Source organism: Entelurus aequoreus, linkage group LG21 (genome assembly GCF_033978785.1).
Source record: "Entelurus aequoreus isolate RoL-2023_Sb linkage group LG21, RoL_Eaeq_v1.1, whole genome shotgun sequence".
NCBI lineage: Eukaryota > Metazoa > Chordata > Actinopteri > Syngnathiformes > Syngnathidae > Entelurus > Entelurus aequoreus.
The window spans coordinates 31,213,612-31,230,882 of NC_084751.1; the positions used below are offsets into that span (position 1 = coordinate 31,213,612).

Sequence of the window (17,271 nt, forward strand, 5' to 3'; positions counted from 1 at the left end):
ATCTCGAGCGCAGGGTCGAACCAAGGACCTTCGTATTGTGAGGCAGACGCACTAACCCCTGTGCCACCGTGCTGCCCATGCAGTAACATATTGTGTCATTTTCCATTCTATTATTTTGTCAAAATTATTAAGGACAAGTGGTAGAAAATGAATTACGGTACTTTTAAGAGGCGGTTTAGTACCGAATATGATTCTTTAGTATCGCGGTACTATACTAATACCGGTATACCGTACAACCCTAGGTTAATGTACCTCAAATATGAATTAAATGTGCTCATGAAAGCAACACAAACATTATAAACAAAGTAATATGTCAGAAACAAAATAATATAATAAAAAATAAATATGTATTTTTGAACACCATGCCACAAGCTTGGAAGTGATGAATGGTAAGTACTTAAAAAAAAAATCAATTAACAGCAGTTGTTTCCATTGTGTCATTTTCCTATCGAAGTGATTTGGGCCACTGACAATGAAACTAAAACAAATGTTTTTCATGCGACCTCGAGACGGACACGCTGTAGAGCAGTGTTTTTCAACCTTTTCTGAGCCAAGGCACATTTTTATCATTGAAAAAATCCGGAGGCACACCACCAGCAGAAATCATAAAAAAATGAAACTCAGTAGCCGATATTGACAATAAAAAGTCGCAATTGTTGGATATGAATTCAAACCATAACCAAGCATGCATCACTATAGCTCTTGTCTCAAAGTAGTTGGGTGTACTGTCACCACCTGTCACATCACGCCCTGACTTATTTGGAGTTTTTAGGTGTTTTCCTGTGTGTAGTGTTTTAGTTTTTGTCTTGCGCTCCAATTTTGGTGGCTTTTCCTCATTTGTTGGTATTTTCCTGTAGCAGTTTCATGTCTTCCTTGAACGCTATTCTCCGCACCTGCTTTGTTTTAGCAATCAAGAATATTGCAGTTGTTTTTATCCTTCTTTGTGGGGACATTGTTGATTGTCATGTCATGTACGGATGTACTTTGTGGACGCCGTCTTTGCTCCACACGCTGCAAGTCTTTGCTGTTGTCCAGCATTCTGTTTTTGTTTACTTTGTAGCCAGTTCAGTTTTAGTTTCGTTCTGCATAGCCTTCCCTAAGCTTCAATGCCTTTTCTTAGCGGCACTCACCTTTTGTTTATTTTTGGTTTAAGTGTTAGATACCTTTTTACCTACACGGTGCCTCCCGCATATTGTGTTAAGGAAAAACCATGTTCCCGTCATCTACAAAGCAATTAGCTACCTGCTGCCACCTACTGATAAGGAAGAGTATTACACGGGTTCTCTGCCGAGCTCTAGACAGCACAGACACTCAACGGCACATTGGCGGATTATAATTACTGGTTTGCAAAAAATATTTTTAACCCAATAAAGTGAAATTAGATAATCTCCCACGGCACACCAGACTGTATCTCACGGCACACTAGTGTGCCGCGGCACAGTGGTTGAAAAAAACTGCTGTAGAGAATGGATGGAGCTGTATGTTGAATGTCTGGGTGGGGGTCCTGCCTTGGAAGCATTTGAGACATGTACGCATTTCAGAGATCAAATTTAGTTCACCTTAAAACATTCATATTTTGCACAATGAAATGTGTGTTGTAGCACAAGTATATGATACAGTGTACAACTTGTTGTATATAAAATACATCATTACATTGTTTTTATCAGCAGTATAACGCTAGAGTAAGCAAAAATGTGATTGTGGAGTTTGGGTGTACATGTAGTGCCATTTGTTTTGCCAAAATAGGAGTTGGCATGCTGTATTTAACTCTTTCAACTGCTTTTGCTGTGATAAAGTAACCTGCAAAATAGTGACATACACACAGTTTGACCACCGGGAAAACAAATGAGTTTGTTTTCCGGGGTTTTATTTACCAAAATACTTAATTATAAGTCACAGACAGCATGAAGACGTGCAATTTTTTCAGAAATTATTACTGTTACGATATATACCGGATGGTGCTAATATGATTTTGTTTAGTTAAAGAGTATAATTTAGGTACTCCAGCTTCAACTAATAATGAGGGAGACAATGATCTAATGTTTAAAAAAGCCCTTATTATATATAATTGGCTGTTTTCAGGCATTTTTGTTAATGGTATTCGTATACAGATATTAATAATATTACGTCTATCTCGCATAGTGCGTCTCAAATAATTTCGATCACATCCATAAAATGATATGGTGGGGATTTTTATATTATTTGCTTGGTGTTGCGATAGATTGAACGCTTTGTAATTTGTGACCTCAGTAGAATGCATGTCTACCTCTGGCACAATCACTAGAGAAAAAACATTATGGGAGTCTGTATTATTCTGTGAGAAATGCTACATGTGCAGGAATTTTAGTTCTACCTTAACTGACTCCTCACCCGGTCTAACAGGGGCTGTAATTGCCTGTGTCCGAGCGTGCTCTAGTGTAGTTAGTTAAGTGTGACTCAAACCGTAATCTATGTTCCTAGTAAGAGTGATGACGCTTTCCCGGTTAGGGTGAAGCCCGGCCGTCCTCATCAAGCCCGGTTTGCCCAAAAAAGAGGGCCAATTATCTATAAACGTTAGTCCCTGTTCTCTACAAAAATTAGTCAGCCACCTGTTAAGCGAGGCTAATCTGCTATATCTCTCATCATTGCTTCTCACAGGCAGGGGGCCCAAGACAATTACTTGATGCAGAGCCATCTTTCTGGCGACATTACAAGTCCTAGTTATGTTACTCTTTGTTATCTCTGATTGTCTCATCCGAGTGTCATTGGAGTCGACGTGTACATCTATGTTTGAGTAGAGTGGTGCGATTAGCCTGTCGTACGTGTTTACTAGCCCTGTTGCAAGTCAGCTCACCATGATTAGCTTCAATGTCGGGTGATCGGGCCCAGGAAATACTGGTTTACTAAACTGTATGTTCAACTAAGGTGTGGTGGATGGTAGACTGTTGTGTAGGACAAGCAAAAGGACTAAATCTAAAGTAAATTTGTGACACTTATGTGTCATAACCAGCTCACCATAGCTTGTAGGCTGTTTAGGGCTGCCACAAGCTGGGGTCGCTAGCTCGCTCCGGCTAACGCTAGCAAATGTGTCCACAGCGTCTAAAGTTACGAAGATACTCTGCTCTAACTGGCGGACACGGCCCTCTAGCAGAGCCAACCTATCCATGAGAATGGTGCATGAGGAACAGGAAGCCATACCTCGTCATTTCTTTCACAGAGTCCAGTTCTTGCTGTCTTTGGGGGGGGGGGGTCTCGCATTTGACATCATATGTCATTCCACCCTCCTTGACCCACTAGCCTCCATTGGTATATCTAACACACACTCCACTTTTGTCTTTTTGGCCATACTTAGTTCATCCAGTGAAAACGTTCTTATCCCATTCAGCCCTCCTTTCGTCTGGTGTACTCCAGGGCTCTGTCCTCGGCCCTATACTTTTCATCATCTACCTGCTACGTCTTGGTCAGGTTTTTCCCAGTTCTAATTTTCCTCCAAACCCTCTTCCCCATTTCCTCCGTCCTCCCTTTGTGCCTGTGTACAGGAAATAAATTCCTGGTTCATTAGTAATTTTCTTCAAATGAACAGCGATAAAACAGAGGTAGTCCTCATTGGCTATAAGGCCATACTCTCAAAGCACCCCCGTTTCAACATCACCATAAACTCCTTGGTCTCCCCATCCCCCATGTTAAGAGTATGGATGTCGTTCTTGACAGCGCCCTGTCATTTCATACCTACATCAACAACATTTTCCAATCCACCTTTTCCCCTCTCTACATCATCAACCGCCTACGCCAGGGGTCCCCAAACTTTTTGACCCGGGGGCCGCATTGGGTTAAAATAATGTGGCTGGGGGCCATTCTATTTATATATATATATGTGTATATATATATATACAGTGTATATATATTTATATATATAGTCAAGGTTTCTGTGGTTTATCCGTTATACAGTGCTCAACAGCGGAATGTAGTTAGGTCAGGAAAAAACACATAGGCTATTTCATCCCTACTAGCCTGTTTTGCAGGTTTCCCTGCTCTTCAAATCCCCTGCTCTTCATATCCCTGAAGAGCAGGGAAACCTGCGAAACAGGCTAGTAGGGATGAAATAGCCTCTGTGTTTTTTCCTGACCTAACGTATATTCCGCTCTACATCGGTATTGAAACCACAGAAACCTCGACTATATTTTTGCTCCAATATATAACTTGTTGAGCACTCTAGGACAACCTCCTATGGAAAAGATCAACATCGGCTACTCCACCAAGAACATACCATTACCATTAAGGAAAGAATACCAGCAGAAACTAATTTAACATCCCCTGAAGAGCAGGGAAACCTGCGAAACAGGCTAGTAGGGATTAAATAGCTTCTGTCTTTTTTCCTGGCCTAACGTATATTCATATATACATATGTATGTATGTATGTATATATAATATACATGGTAATTGTAGATGCGGACAGACTCACCGCATTCAGAGCATCTTTCTTGTCCGGACACACGATTTCGCCATTTTTTTCCCTCGCGCAGTAATTGACTGAAAGAGCACGCACTTGACGTCACGTTATCGATGGGAACATGCATTTTTAGACAATATGATTTGCCTGAGCGGCTAGGAGACCCCAAGAGTAACAAGTAGTAGAAAATAGATTGATGAATGGGCAAGAAAGGACAGATTAAAAAATAAGAAAATAAAAAAATTAAAAATATATATATATTTTTACAGGCCAGATTTTGGACGCTGGCGGGCCGTATCCGGGGACCACTGGCCTACGCCCTTCACTCACTCCAAATAGTACTGCAATCCTAGTTCATTGTCACTTCCCGTGTGGATTTTTGCAACTTCTTACTCTTTGGTCTCCACTGGCTTCCTATTATCAAACACCGCATCAACTACACGATCCTCCTCCATACATTCAAAGCTATAAACAACCTCGCCCCTCCATACCTGTCTGATCTTCTACACATCAACATTCCTTTCCTTCTCCGCCAACCTGACCGTCTCCTCAGCCCGCTGGTCCACCATGAGGTTAAGAACCTTTAGCCACTCTGCACCTCGCCTCTGGAACTCCCTCGCCCCCGACATTAGGGACATTGACTCTATCATCATTTTTCAAACTTAACCTCAAACGCACAAATACAAATATATACTAATAAATTGTTAGAAATTTCAATCAATCAATCAATCAATGTTTATTTATATAGTTTCAGCTGTGTTACAATATAATTAGATTAATAGAATAACAATGTCAATCAATAATGAATATTTTTGTATACATAAAACAATATTTTTACACAACTGGGACGCTTCCTCAACTCGCTTGCCTTCTTGGTGATGTCAGTGTTGCGTTTTGTCAGATGCTCATTGATGTACAGTGATGTTTGTTCCTTTAGTTTGACGCGCTGCTTCAGTAAAGCCACTTTGTTGTTTTTGTTGGTGAACTTTAGGATGACGGTTGTGGCGTTATGCCTGCTCTACATTTGAATGCATGTTTTGATGTTTTTGACATTCACATTTACCCCCTTTAATAGCAGAAAGTTGGCCACCAGTTGCACTTTTGAAGCAGTAGCATCTTGTCCTCTTCTGTTATCATCTGCTCCACCATTAGGCATGCATGTTATTTGAAAGCCAGTCATAATTGCTTATGCGTACAGAGTATTTTATAGGGGTGTGGGGGAAAAATCGATTCGAATTCGAATTGCGATTCTCACGTTGTGCGATTCAGAATCGAATCTCATTTTTAAAAAATCGATTTTTTAAAATTAATTTATTTATTTGTAATTTTTTTTAATTTTTTTTTATTAATCAATCCAGCAAAACAATACACAGCAATACCATAACAATGCAATCCAATTCCAAAACCAAACCCGACCCAGCAACACTCAGAACTGCAATAAACAGAGCAATTGAGAGGAGACACAAACACGACACAGAACAAACCAAAAGTAGTGAAACAAAAATGAATATTATCAACATCAGTATCAACATTAGTTACAATTTCAACATAGCAGTGATTAAAAATCCCTCATTGACATTATCATTAGACATTTATAAAAAATAAATAAAATTAACAATAGTGTCACAGTGGCTTACACTTGCATCGCATCTCATAAGCTTGACAACACACTGTGTCCAATATTTTCACAAAGATAAAATAAGTCATATTTTTGGTTCATTTAATAGTTAAAACAAATTACATTATTGCAATCAGTTGATAAAACATTGTCCTTTACAATTATAAAAGCTTTTTTACAAAAATCTACTACTCTGCTTGCATGTCAGCAGACTGGGGTAGATCCTGCTGAAATCCTATGTATTGAATGAATAGAGAATCCTTTTGAATCGGGAAAAAATAGTTTTTGAATCGAGAATCGTGTTGAATTGAAAAAAAAAATCGATTTTGAATCGAATCGTGACCCCAAGAATTGATATTGAATCGAATCGTTGGACACCCAAAGATTCACAGCCCTAGTATTTTACTTCTTGAATCTGACAAATCATTTGAGAAGTAATGTGCTCCCTCTCATCATGTTGCTTCTTAAAACATTCACTTTCTCCTCTAGTCAAATCATTTTTCCTTTCAGTCCATCCATTTGTTTACTGCGTGTTGCAGTATAATCACAAAGTGTTGCAGCATCCTTCCTCACTTTCTTTTTTCAATTCCTGTCCTTCCTCCTAGGAAGTGGCATCTCTAATGTTGCTATAGCTTGGTTAATATGCAGGTCATGGCATGTAAATGGAGCATTGTTGGCGGGTTTTAGATGTTTTTTTTAGAGATGACTCCCTATTACCTAGTTGCCTCTTGCTAACAGTTTTTAACTACCTGGAATAAGCAGAAAAAAGAAAGATGTGTGTTCTTGTCTCACATAAGGATTTGTGAATGATTGGCCAATTCCCCAGAAAAAGTGCAGCTCCCTTTTAAATACACATCATTAAAATTCCTTTCATGTCAATGATGAATGTGTGTAAATGTCTGACCTCAAATGTAAAATTGGCACTTTGCTTTGTTGGCAGTTGTTCCAGACTTGCTATTGGTAGAGCCCCAGTCAACATTTGAACATGCCAAGGGAGTGAAGCCCCCTCTCAAAAACAACCTTCGTCCGTGGGCTCTTAACCCAAACTGGGCAAGCAAAGCAGGTGTGGCAGACTCTCTCTCTCTTACAGTTTCACCCACAGGTCAGGGACAATAACGTCTGTTCTCTATTTGCAGGAGTTTGAACCACTTTCACAATGGGCCATCCTCCAATTTATATGATACTCTTCGCAATCTTTTATCACAGTCATGGCCTGGAAACAAACCTACTTTACAGGTCCAAAAGGTAGGAAACAAATTGTTGTTCCAGATATCTTTTTATTTATTTCTACCGATCACCCTTGTTTGTGAATGAGTGTTTATAGCCATATAGTCTGTTTCCATGGACATCAAAGGTGCCATATGTAGTCATGTGGCCAGAAATGGTACTCCAATCACAGTCAAAATTCTGTAGTCCCCTCCCACTCTTCATGACTGAGGTTACCAGATACGAATCCGAATCTTACTCTAAGGAACTTCAAATGGCAATCGACAAGTCCTACGCTGTAGGTTTCTCTTGTTTATACTTCTTGCAAGATGGTTTGCTAAGTAGTTATGACACATTTTACTGATGTCGATTAGCCAAATGTATTTGTAAAGTTCCGCAGCAATATGTTCGTCGGGAGTCGGGACGGATTGTTGGCATTACCCTGCTAAAATGTCTAGTCTGACCGCACCGACCACCATCAAAATAATTATATATTAATAATATATAATATATTATATATTGCATAGGCCTACTTTGATGGCCAACAGTAAAATTATCGCCAGATTTCATTCAGCATAGGAGTAGGAAGTAGCAGAGCTTATTTCTTAAAATCCTACCCCTTTCACTTTCATAACATTTTCTAACACAATTGTTTGTTCACTTCCTGTTTCAATCTGTAACACAAACACATTGATACATAAATAAATACATGAGTAAATAAATAATAACTAAGATTCTCATAAATAAACATTTAAATAAGTTGTGATTTACGAAATTAGATGAATGAGATTCTATTTTATTCCCGATAAAATTCAGATTGTTTATCACTTTGCAGACTCTCTGAGTTCAAAGTAAATCATTTTTTAAACTGTATCACATTAGAATATTGTTTGAATTCTTCGCTTAATCCATTCCATAATTGAATTCTACATACTGATATACTAAAAGTCTTAAGTATTGTATGTGCATACAAATGCTTTAAATAATTGTTTTCCCTCAAGTTATATTTTTCCTCTTCCTCTTTCCTGAGTTTATTAACATAATATACATTTAAAAAAAAGAGAAAACGATTTTGTGATGATAAATATCAAAGTAATCATTGGAGTATCGACCAGATACGCTCTTGTACTTGTTATCATTACAGTGGATGTCAGGTGTAGATCCATCCAACCATGGCATTTGTGTACATTGAGGAGCGCTAGCTTGTTGTTAGCGGTGAGCTATTGTATTCTCCTACAGTGTGTAGTGAAGCATGTTTAGCTATTCCTCATCTGCAGAGATGATACTTGTAAGAACATTACTTTATATGTCGCCATGGAGGCGAGGATTAGTGATTGAGAAGTAGCTAAAACATTGCCGACTGCGAATGGATGTTAGCCGCCAGCTAGCCAGCCACCTCTTGTGTTATAGCTACACCTTCATCGTTAGTTTTTAAGCCAAAATGCAGCTATCCTTCCTTTTCTGTCCTCATGCTGTGTCTGCTTGTATGTACTCTTTGATTGTGCGCTGCCGAACATGCTCCTCTGCACGTAAAATGTCAAAATCAATGTCACGACGTGATAATTAAAAATGAAAAAAACAGAGCCAGTACTTTTTAGAGGCGGTATAGTACCGTTTATGATTCATTAGTATTGCGGTACTTTACTAGTACCGGTATACCGTACAACCCTTGTATATATGTATGAACATATGTTTGTGTATATGTATGTTTGAATATATGTACTGTATATGTATGTATGTATATATGTATATGTACGTATGTGTATATATATATATATATATATATATATATATATATATATATATATATATATATATATATATATATATATATATATACATACATAAATAAATATGTATACATATTTATATATATATATATACATGTATATATGTATGTATATATTTATATATAATCTATGTATATGTATATACATATGTATGTATATACTGTATATATTTGTATGGATTTATGTATACATATGTAAAAGTTTGTATATATGTGTGCAAATATATATGTATGTACAGTATATAGGTATATAAAATTGATCCAACAAAAACATATATATATATATATATATATATATATATATATATATATATATATATATATATATATATATATATATATATATATATATATATACATAAATAAATATGTATACATATTTATATATATATATATACATGTATATATGTATGTATATATTTATGTATAATCTATGTATATGTATATACATATGTATGTATATACTGTATATATCTGTATGGATTTATGTATACATATGTAAAAGTTTGTATATATGTGTGCAAATATATATGTATGTACAGTATATAGCAGACCTGGGCATTGTACGGCCCGCGGGCCGCATCCGGCCCTTTGCGCATCCCTGTCCGGCCCGCGTGAGGCCAATCATAAATTACAAAATACATTTCAAAAAGTATCTATGTCGAGTGTGCAATACAACGGTGCTGCTTTTGTTTTGAAAAGCGTTATTTGTATTACTTCCGTGTGGACGTATGTGCGTGTGCGATTGTGAGTGAATTGAACGGCGCAATTACAAATTACAAAATAAAGTTTAAAAAACATCTATGTCGTGCGCGCAATACAACTGTGCTGCTTTTATTTTGAAATGTGTTATTTATGCCGTATGTCCGGGGGGAACCTGTGAGTGAAGGTGCATAGAGACAAGTGATGAGACGCTAAAAAATGAAAAGTTGATGAGGAATGGCGTGTTTCCAACAAGTATTTCTTTACATAAATTAATGATAAAGCCGTGTGCTTAATGTGTGGTACACAGGTTGCTGTGTTTGAATATCATTTTAATCGCCACTACACGAAGAAACACGAGGGAAAATACCGGAATGTGTCTGATGAAGCGCACGCTAGGGAGGCTGATGCGTTGATGGTAAAACTGCAAACCCAACAAGGACTTTGTGCCATATTTCACACCCCCAGAGATGCAGCCGTCAGGACAAGTTTCGTCATTTCTCACAAAAGCGCCAGAAAAAGTAAGGCGTTTTCTGACGGAGAGTTTATTAAGGAGTGCTTATTGGACTTTGTTGCGCTGATAATACCCGGAGACATGGAATGTTTTTCGCTAACTTTGGATGAGAGCTCGGATGCAGTCAATTAAAGAGACAACCACAGGTAATGACTTGTTCACAGAGGTAAATGCGTGTTGGGACAAGCTGGCAGGTGTGACAATCCAATCCACTTTATTTATATAGCACATTTAAACAACAAAATGTTTCCAAAGTGCTGCACAACACTATTAAAAACAATATTCAAATATTATCCTTAGCTCCACCAACGACTGAATAAAAAGAAAAAAACAATTACATATAAAACCAATATAAAAAAACTATATAAAATAAATATGATTAAAAACTATTTTTAACAACAGATGGTTGTCCAAATCTGATGGGGAAAAATGTTGGATAATGCAGGATAAAGTGACCATCAAAAGCAATCTGCTTTTGTATAAAGTTAAGTTAGGTTAAATTAAATTATTATTATTATTCTTGATTATTATTATTATTATTATTATCATTATTATTTATCTTACGGTATATCAAAAATAATATTGAGCAAAATTTAATTGAAATATTGTCGTGTGGCCCTCCAGCAGTGCCCGGGTTGCTTATGCGGCCCCCGGTGAAATTTAATTGCCCACCCCTGGTATATAGGTATATAAAACTGATCCAACAAAAACACTGTCTGCAGCCGTGTGATCTTCCAGCAGGCTATTCAAAGATGTACTGTAAATTTAAAATATACCTAACTCTAGGTAGAAATAAAGGGCTTGAACCAGAAAACTTGGTGTTTTTAAAGGGTCGATTTCATTGATCAAACCATTGCCATTACCCTGCACCAATTCATTATAATTATAGTAATAATAGTTGTTATTTGAGACTCTGTCCCAGGTGGAGGAGTTTAAGTATCTCGGGGTCTTGTTCACGAGTGAGGGAAAGATGGAGAAGGAAATCAGCAGGAGAATCGGAGCAGCTGGGGCAGTATTGCAGTCTCTCTGCCGCACTGTGGTGACGAAACGAGAGCTGAGCCAGAAGGCAAAGCTCTCGGTCTACCGAGCTATCTACATTCCTACTCTCACCTATGGTCATGAAGTGTGGGTAATGACCGAAAGAATAAGATCGCGGATACAAGCGACCGAAATGAGTTTCCTCAGAAGGGTGGCTGGCATCTCCCTTAGAGATAGGGTGAGAAGTTCAGTCACCCGAGAGAGACTCGGAGTAGAGCCGCTGCTCCTTCGCTTGGAAAGGAGCCAGCTTAGGTGGTTCGGGCATCTCGTGCGGATGCCTCACGAGCGTCTCCCTAGGGAGGTCCTCGTTGCACGTCCCACTGGGAGGAGACCCCGCGGCAGGCCAAGGACCAGATGGGGGGATTACATCTCCTCTCTGGCCTGGGAACGCTTCGGGATTCCCCAGGAGGAAGTCGCAAATGTTGCTCTGGAGAGGGAAGTCTGGGGGTCTCTGCTGGAGCTGTTGTCCCCGCGACCCGATTCCGGACAAGCGGTTGAAGATGGATGGATGGATAGTTGTTATTTACCTCTATGTAAATATTTGTTTGTTGTTTCTTGCTAAGGATTCAGGAAAGTGCCGGATCAGATCCCAGTGCCTGTTTTTCAAGGACAGATCAACCACAAGTCTTAACAAACACTCCCAACTTTTCTATGGATCTTCGGATGCCTGGCGTCATCCCAGCTGAGGTTGGTCTTTTATTTTAAAACATAACGGTATAGACAGCACCTTTACCATGACGCTTTACCGCCTCACAAAGGTATAAAGAGTCTAATATTTGTATTATTGGTTCCATAATAGAGGTTAAATTCAGGTTAAAAACATTAAATAAAGGTTATGAATTAATTTGTATTCAAGCACATAAGTTTTGCGACGAAGCTGGTAATTTATAATAGTCATATCAAAAGGTGGGTAGTAACGCGCTACATTTACTCCGTTCTATTTACTTAAGTAACCTTTTGAAAAAAATGTACTTGTCAGAGTAGTTTTAATGTGACATACTTTACATTTTTACTTTTATTTTTGTGAAGAAGAAATACTACTTTTACCCTGTTACATTGAGTTTAGATCCGATCGTTAGTTTTATTTACATCATAGTTATTTATAATCTATTGATTAAGACTTGCAAAGACAAATTCATTTTGTCAGGAAGCTTTCTTCCAGCACGCATGTCACATGACTCCATAGGCGAGCTTGCCCGCCAATCTTGAACAAAACTAGTATGTTTCTTCATTTAACCATTTTAGTCATATATTATTCAACTTTTTAAAAAAAGGCTTAATTTCAGCTAGAATAATAACACACAATAAGCCTAAATTTCCCCATAGGAATGAACAAAGTTGTATAGAGCCAACAGAATGTACTAAAAACAACTACAGTACAGTCTACCCCAGGGCAGCTGTTGCTACGAAAGTAGCTTACCACCCCCAGGTGTGAATGATTGATGGGTTCAGAAAAACATGTAAAGCGACTTTGGGTAATTAGAAAAGCGCTATATAAATCCCAGGTATTATTATTATTAGTAGTAGTAGTTTTATAAAGGGATTAAATACAAAATGTATCTTTGAAAGTGACCACGGGCTGCAGAGGTCTTGGTTTCATGTTGGTGTTGGATATTGTACTCCGGAGCGACATTGGTAGTTCACCTTGATTGTGCCCGTACTTCTGTGTCATGGTGTGGGTAGCTTCAGTAAGAAGTGTCGCTCTAAACAATGATCGTCAACACTTGGGAGAACGGACTTCTAAAGTGCCTTCTTCCAGCTGCTTCTTCGTAGCACATACAACCAGCAGCTTCTCAATATTTCCTTGAATAAAAGTCATTTTTTTGTGTTTTGCGGGCGCCAAAGCTAACTCCTCCAGCTTCCATTCTGGCGACTAGTATTGCTAGGCTTGGACTTCCTCGCAAAGTCGTCCGCCCGTCGGTCATGATACTGATTATTTTCTAATTTCAATGAAAATCATCTGCTTCTTTTTCTTAGCACTGTCTTTCACACTCCCTTTCTCTGTTTCTACAGTTGGAAAACAAAAATATGTCAATGTGTAACTCTAAGTTAATAAGTTAATAAAAAAAAACCACAGACACATCTCAAAATACTCACAGGGTGAGGTACTCGTAGGTTGAGGTACCACTGTATTTAATCCGTAAACAAAATCTGACTTTGTACTAAGTGGAACAAAACTTTTTTGGTTAGCACATACTGTAGGTCTGAGGCTTCTTGTAATTGGTCACCAGGGTTGCACAGATCTCATAAGAAATGTGTCCTGTGTGTACTGTGTCTTCTTTACAGACAGTACTCTCGAACTTTGGGTTGGAATTCTTGTTGGTTTGTAGGAGATCAAATACATATTTCTCAATCAAATATAGATTTATTTATATTTTGTATAATTTTTTCTGTTTTTGTTGTCATGTTGTCTCTGTTAAGGTAAAACTACCTCAAACAATCTAGACTTTTTATATTTTTGTAAGGAGTTCAAATACTTTTTTATCTTATTGTATTCAGGAACAGTACATAACATACAACTGGAGTAATAGCAGCTAATTATATGTATTACATGTCAATGCAATAATTATCACTCACTATTAAATCCAATAATTGTATTCTCTTGTCATTTTAGTCGGACACTTACCTATGCATGGCATTTCGTGTGCCAATTAGTCAAGCTGCATATGTAGGTAAGTACAATTGTTTTTAAAATTTAATTTCATATTTCATTGCAAATGTTAACTAAAAGCCATTGTACTTTTGTTATAAACACATGTGTATGGTAGAAGCAAATCAATTTAAGTAGTGCAGTGAAAAATTAGTCCCTCAACACACTAGGCAGAGAACTGAGGTCATCCTGCCACACTTATGGAATATGTTTATGGCAAGGTTAACTGAGTATACAATAGCTTGTAGGGTTTCAGTCAACCAACCTTGAAGCTATTAGTACAAGAGCTTTATTTTTAAGGATATTTTAGTGAAACACATTTAGCAAATTCCTATTTTACTCTTTTGTAATGATATTAAGGAGCTGGTGGATCTTGTACACCTTTCACACCTCCACATTACTCAGGTGCTCAATTATGTTAAGGTCTGGAGAACTCATTCATTTATTATTCCAACTTGCAAACTATGTTTAATTCTTATATCCTGTTTAGTTAGGCTGTCTACAGTAAATATTATTGTTTGCATGAGAACAGATAGCAAAATGTTCAGTTCCCTCGTGATCAATGTTCTTTTGCATGTGGAAAATGGAAGAGATTTAAGAAAAAACTATTTTTTTTCCAAAGAAAATCATGTTAAAAAATACATCAATTACTATAGAAAGTGCACAATATCTTTCATCAAACTTTCATATTACAGTGTATTATCTAACCTAGTGCCTTTCCTCCACAGTGGATTTCATGCCTCAGGCTACTATGAACACAGTCCATCACATGCTGTTATTTGGCTGCAAGACCCCCGTCTCCACCACCAACTACTGGTAATCTCTAATGTGTTTGTTTTTTGTGTGTTCATTATAGTATTGTAGTACAGTTGTACTCGGCTTACGAGTTCAATGGGTTTTATGACGGAGCTCATAACCCTAAATATTCGTATCTCAAATCAACGTTCCCCGTTGAAATTAATTGAAGTTTCATTATTTTGTTCTGGGCACCTCAAAAATTCACACTTCGAACATAACATGTAGCATACTTTCGAATATAAAAAAAACAACTTTTGGACAAAAATATGTGTGAAATATGCTTTCGCTGGAGTAGGACCCCAATGCACAGAAGAAATAATAAATAATAATAACAAAAGGCGTACTCAAAAAGAAGTGAGGGAAAACAACTAAAGATTCACACAAAATGCGTGGAGAAACAGAAAATGCACACAAAAGGTGTGAAGAGGAAACAGTTAACACTACACGGCAATTAGCCAAGAGACAGGTTGTATACTGTGAGTTGAGTATTTGTAAACCGAGGTACCACTGTATTAATAGATCTGGTGGGCAGACCGCTCTTGTTAATGGGGACGGCGTGGCTCAGTTGATAGAGCGGTCGTGCCAGTAACCTGAGGGTTTCTGGTTCGATCCCCAGCTTCCGCTATCATAGTCACGTCCGCTGAGCAAGACAGTTCACCCTTGGTCCTGATGGGTCGTGGTAAGGGCCTTGCTTGGCAGCTCCCATGAATGGGTGAATGTGGAAATAGTGTCAAAGCGCTTTGAGTACCGTGAAGGTAGAAAAGGGCTATACAAGTACAACCCATTTACCATTTACCATTTACATATTCCAAAGTACAAATGTTCTCTGCTGGGTTGAATATAAAGGTGTATTTACTTTTTCGACCATTTCTATTAGCTCAGGCTTGATAACTAAATAGATCATACAATATAATAACCAGTGTTCCAAGTAATTTGCGCTGGTGCAGTTTAACGACATTGTAAGTAAAGCTTAAAAAATGCAAAAAGAAGAAGCAGAAGCAAGAAACCATAAAATTAGTTGATAGTTAATGAAAACGGCACTCAATCTCAAACAGAATGTTCATCAGCTGATCAAAAGTTAAAGACCACTGCCTTAAAAGCAAAACTGTTTCTTTCTGTGAGACATTCTCATTTTAATGGCCTCCTGATTGCAAAGGGTAAATACTTTCTGTCTTTGAACATAGCAGGATGGGTAAACTGCACATGAAAGCCACTTAAAAGCTATGAGCCCACAAAATTCAAGCAGTTTTGATTTGATTTGATTTGATTTTGATTTTTTTGATTTTTATTAAGGATCCCCATTAGCTGGTTGCCTCAACAACCCACTAGTCTTCCTGGGGTCCACAATTCAATACAATTACAAGTAAAAGCATATAATTATAACTACACAACAACTACACAATACAGAAAAAAATAAAAGCATCAATAAGAAAACAAGCAAACAATTTACAACAAGCAAACAATTTACAACAAGCAAACAATTTACAGTTACAACTTTAGTTAATGTTCATTAACCCGTATTAATGCTAACTGTAGCCAAATAACAGAAAAATGTCATCAATTGGTGGCTTGCCAGGACATACAATTATTATTTTTCATTCAAACCCCTCCACTACCAAGACCAAAGTGTTGTCAAAAACCGCCTCCAAGCGGCTGCACTACCTCACAGTCATGGCGAGACATGGACTACCTGCAGACGACCTTGTTACCATCTACACCACTCTCATCAGGCCGTGTCTGGAATATAGCTCAGTGCTCTTAGTGGGCTGCTCCAAAAAACAACAGGCAGAGCTAGAGCGAGTCCAGAAACGTGCCTGTAAAATCATTACGAGGAGAGCTGGAAACATCTCACAACCCCTACCATCACTCCAGACCAGGAGAGAGGAGGCTGCAGTGAAGCTGGTCAGGGATATGCATGATGAGCAACACCCTCTGCATGACCTGCTACCTCCAACACGAGGCAGCCGCACTGCCAGGACATTGAGGAACCAACATAAGCTGGCTGAACCCGAGCCCAAAGCCAAGACAAAGAGACTTAAAAACTCTACCCTGCATACTGCAATTAAACTGTATAATAATACTATCTAATTAAATAAGTAATACAGTCATATACCAGAATGCTAATAGTTTCCATGCTGCTGTTGCCCTGAAAATGAAAATGTTTTTTTTATATAAAATACTGTCTGTTCTTTTAATTTTTTTTTTATCTTTGTTTGTTTAATATTCATTGTAAAGTTCAGCTGTTTTTTCAGTGGGGCCTTGGCTCCACTGCAAGCATGAATAAATAAAGTCAAGTCAAGTCAAGCCCTTAAAGACAATATTTTAGACCTAAAGGGGTATTCCAAAAAGCTGGTTGAGACGAGGGAACGTCTGGGTTTTTCATTCCAGAGGTAAGTCAAACTTAGCGTCAGTTACCATCGTAACTTACTCTGTGAACATAACCTCGCTGGCAGGTTTTCTTGAACCCCAAAGCAGACTGTCAGACATAGGGTGACTGTTCCTCACGTCGGGAGAGGATTGAGGATTA

At 38.0% G+C, this 17,271-nt stretch overlaps 1 protein-coding gene across 5 annotated transcripts in view; it reads left to right on the forward strand.

The window, feature by feature from the left end:
* The window catches only part of pam (peptidylglycine alpha-amidating monooxygenase), a 110,012-nt gene that overhangs the window by 23,855 nt on the left and 68,886 nt on the right, over positions 1–17,271 (forward strand). For all 5 annotated transcript variants that reach the window (XM_062031430.1, XM_062031429.1, XM_062031432.1 and 2 more), the window contains exons 2-6: positions 6,988–7,110; positions 7,184–7,292; positions 11,860–11,983; positions 13,911–13,968; positions 14,675–14,762. In XM_062031430.1, coding sequence (XP_061887414.1) covers positions 7,204–7,292; positions 11,860–11,983; positions 13,911–13,968; positions 14,675–14,762 — 359 coding nt within the window. In that variant the 5' untranslated portion in view covers positions 6,988–7,110; positions 7,184–7,203. The remainder of the gene's footprint in view (positions 1–6,987; positions 7,111–7,183; positions 7,293–11,859; positions 11,984–13,910; positions 13,969–14,674; positions 14,763–17,271) is intronic.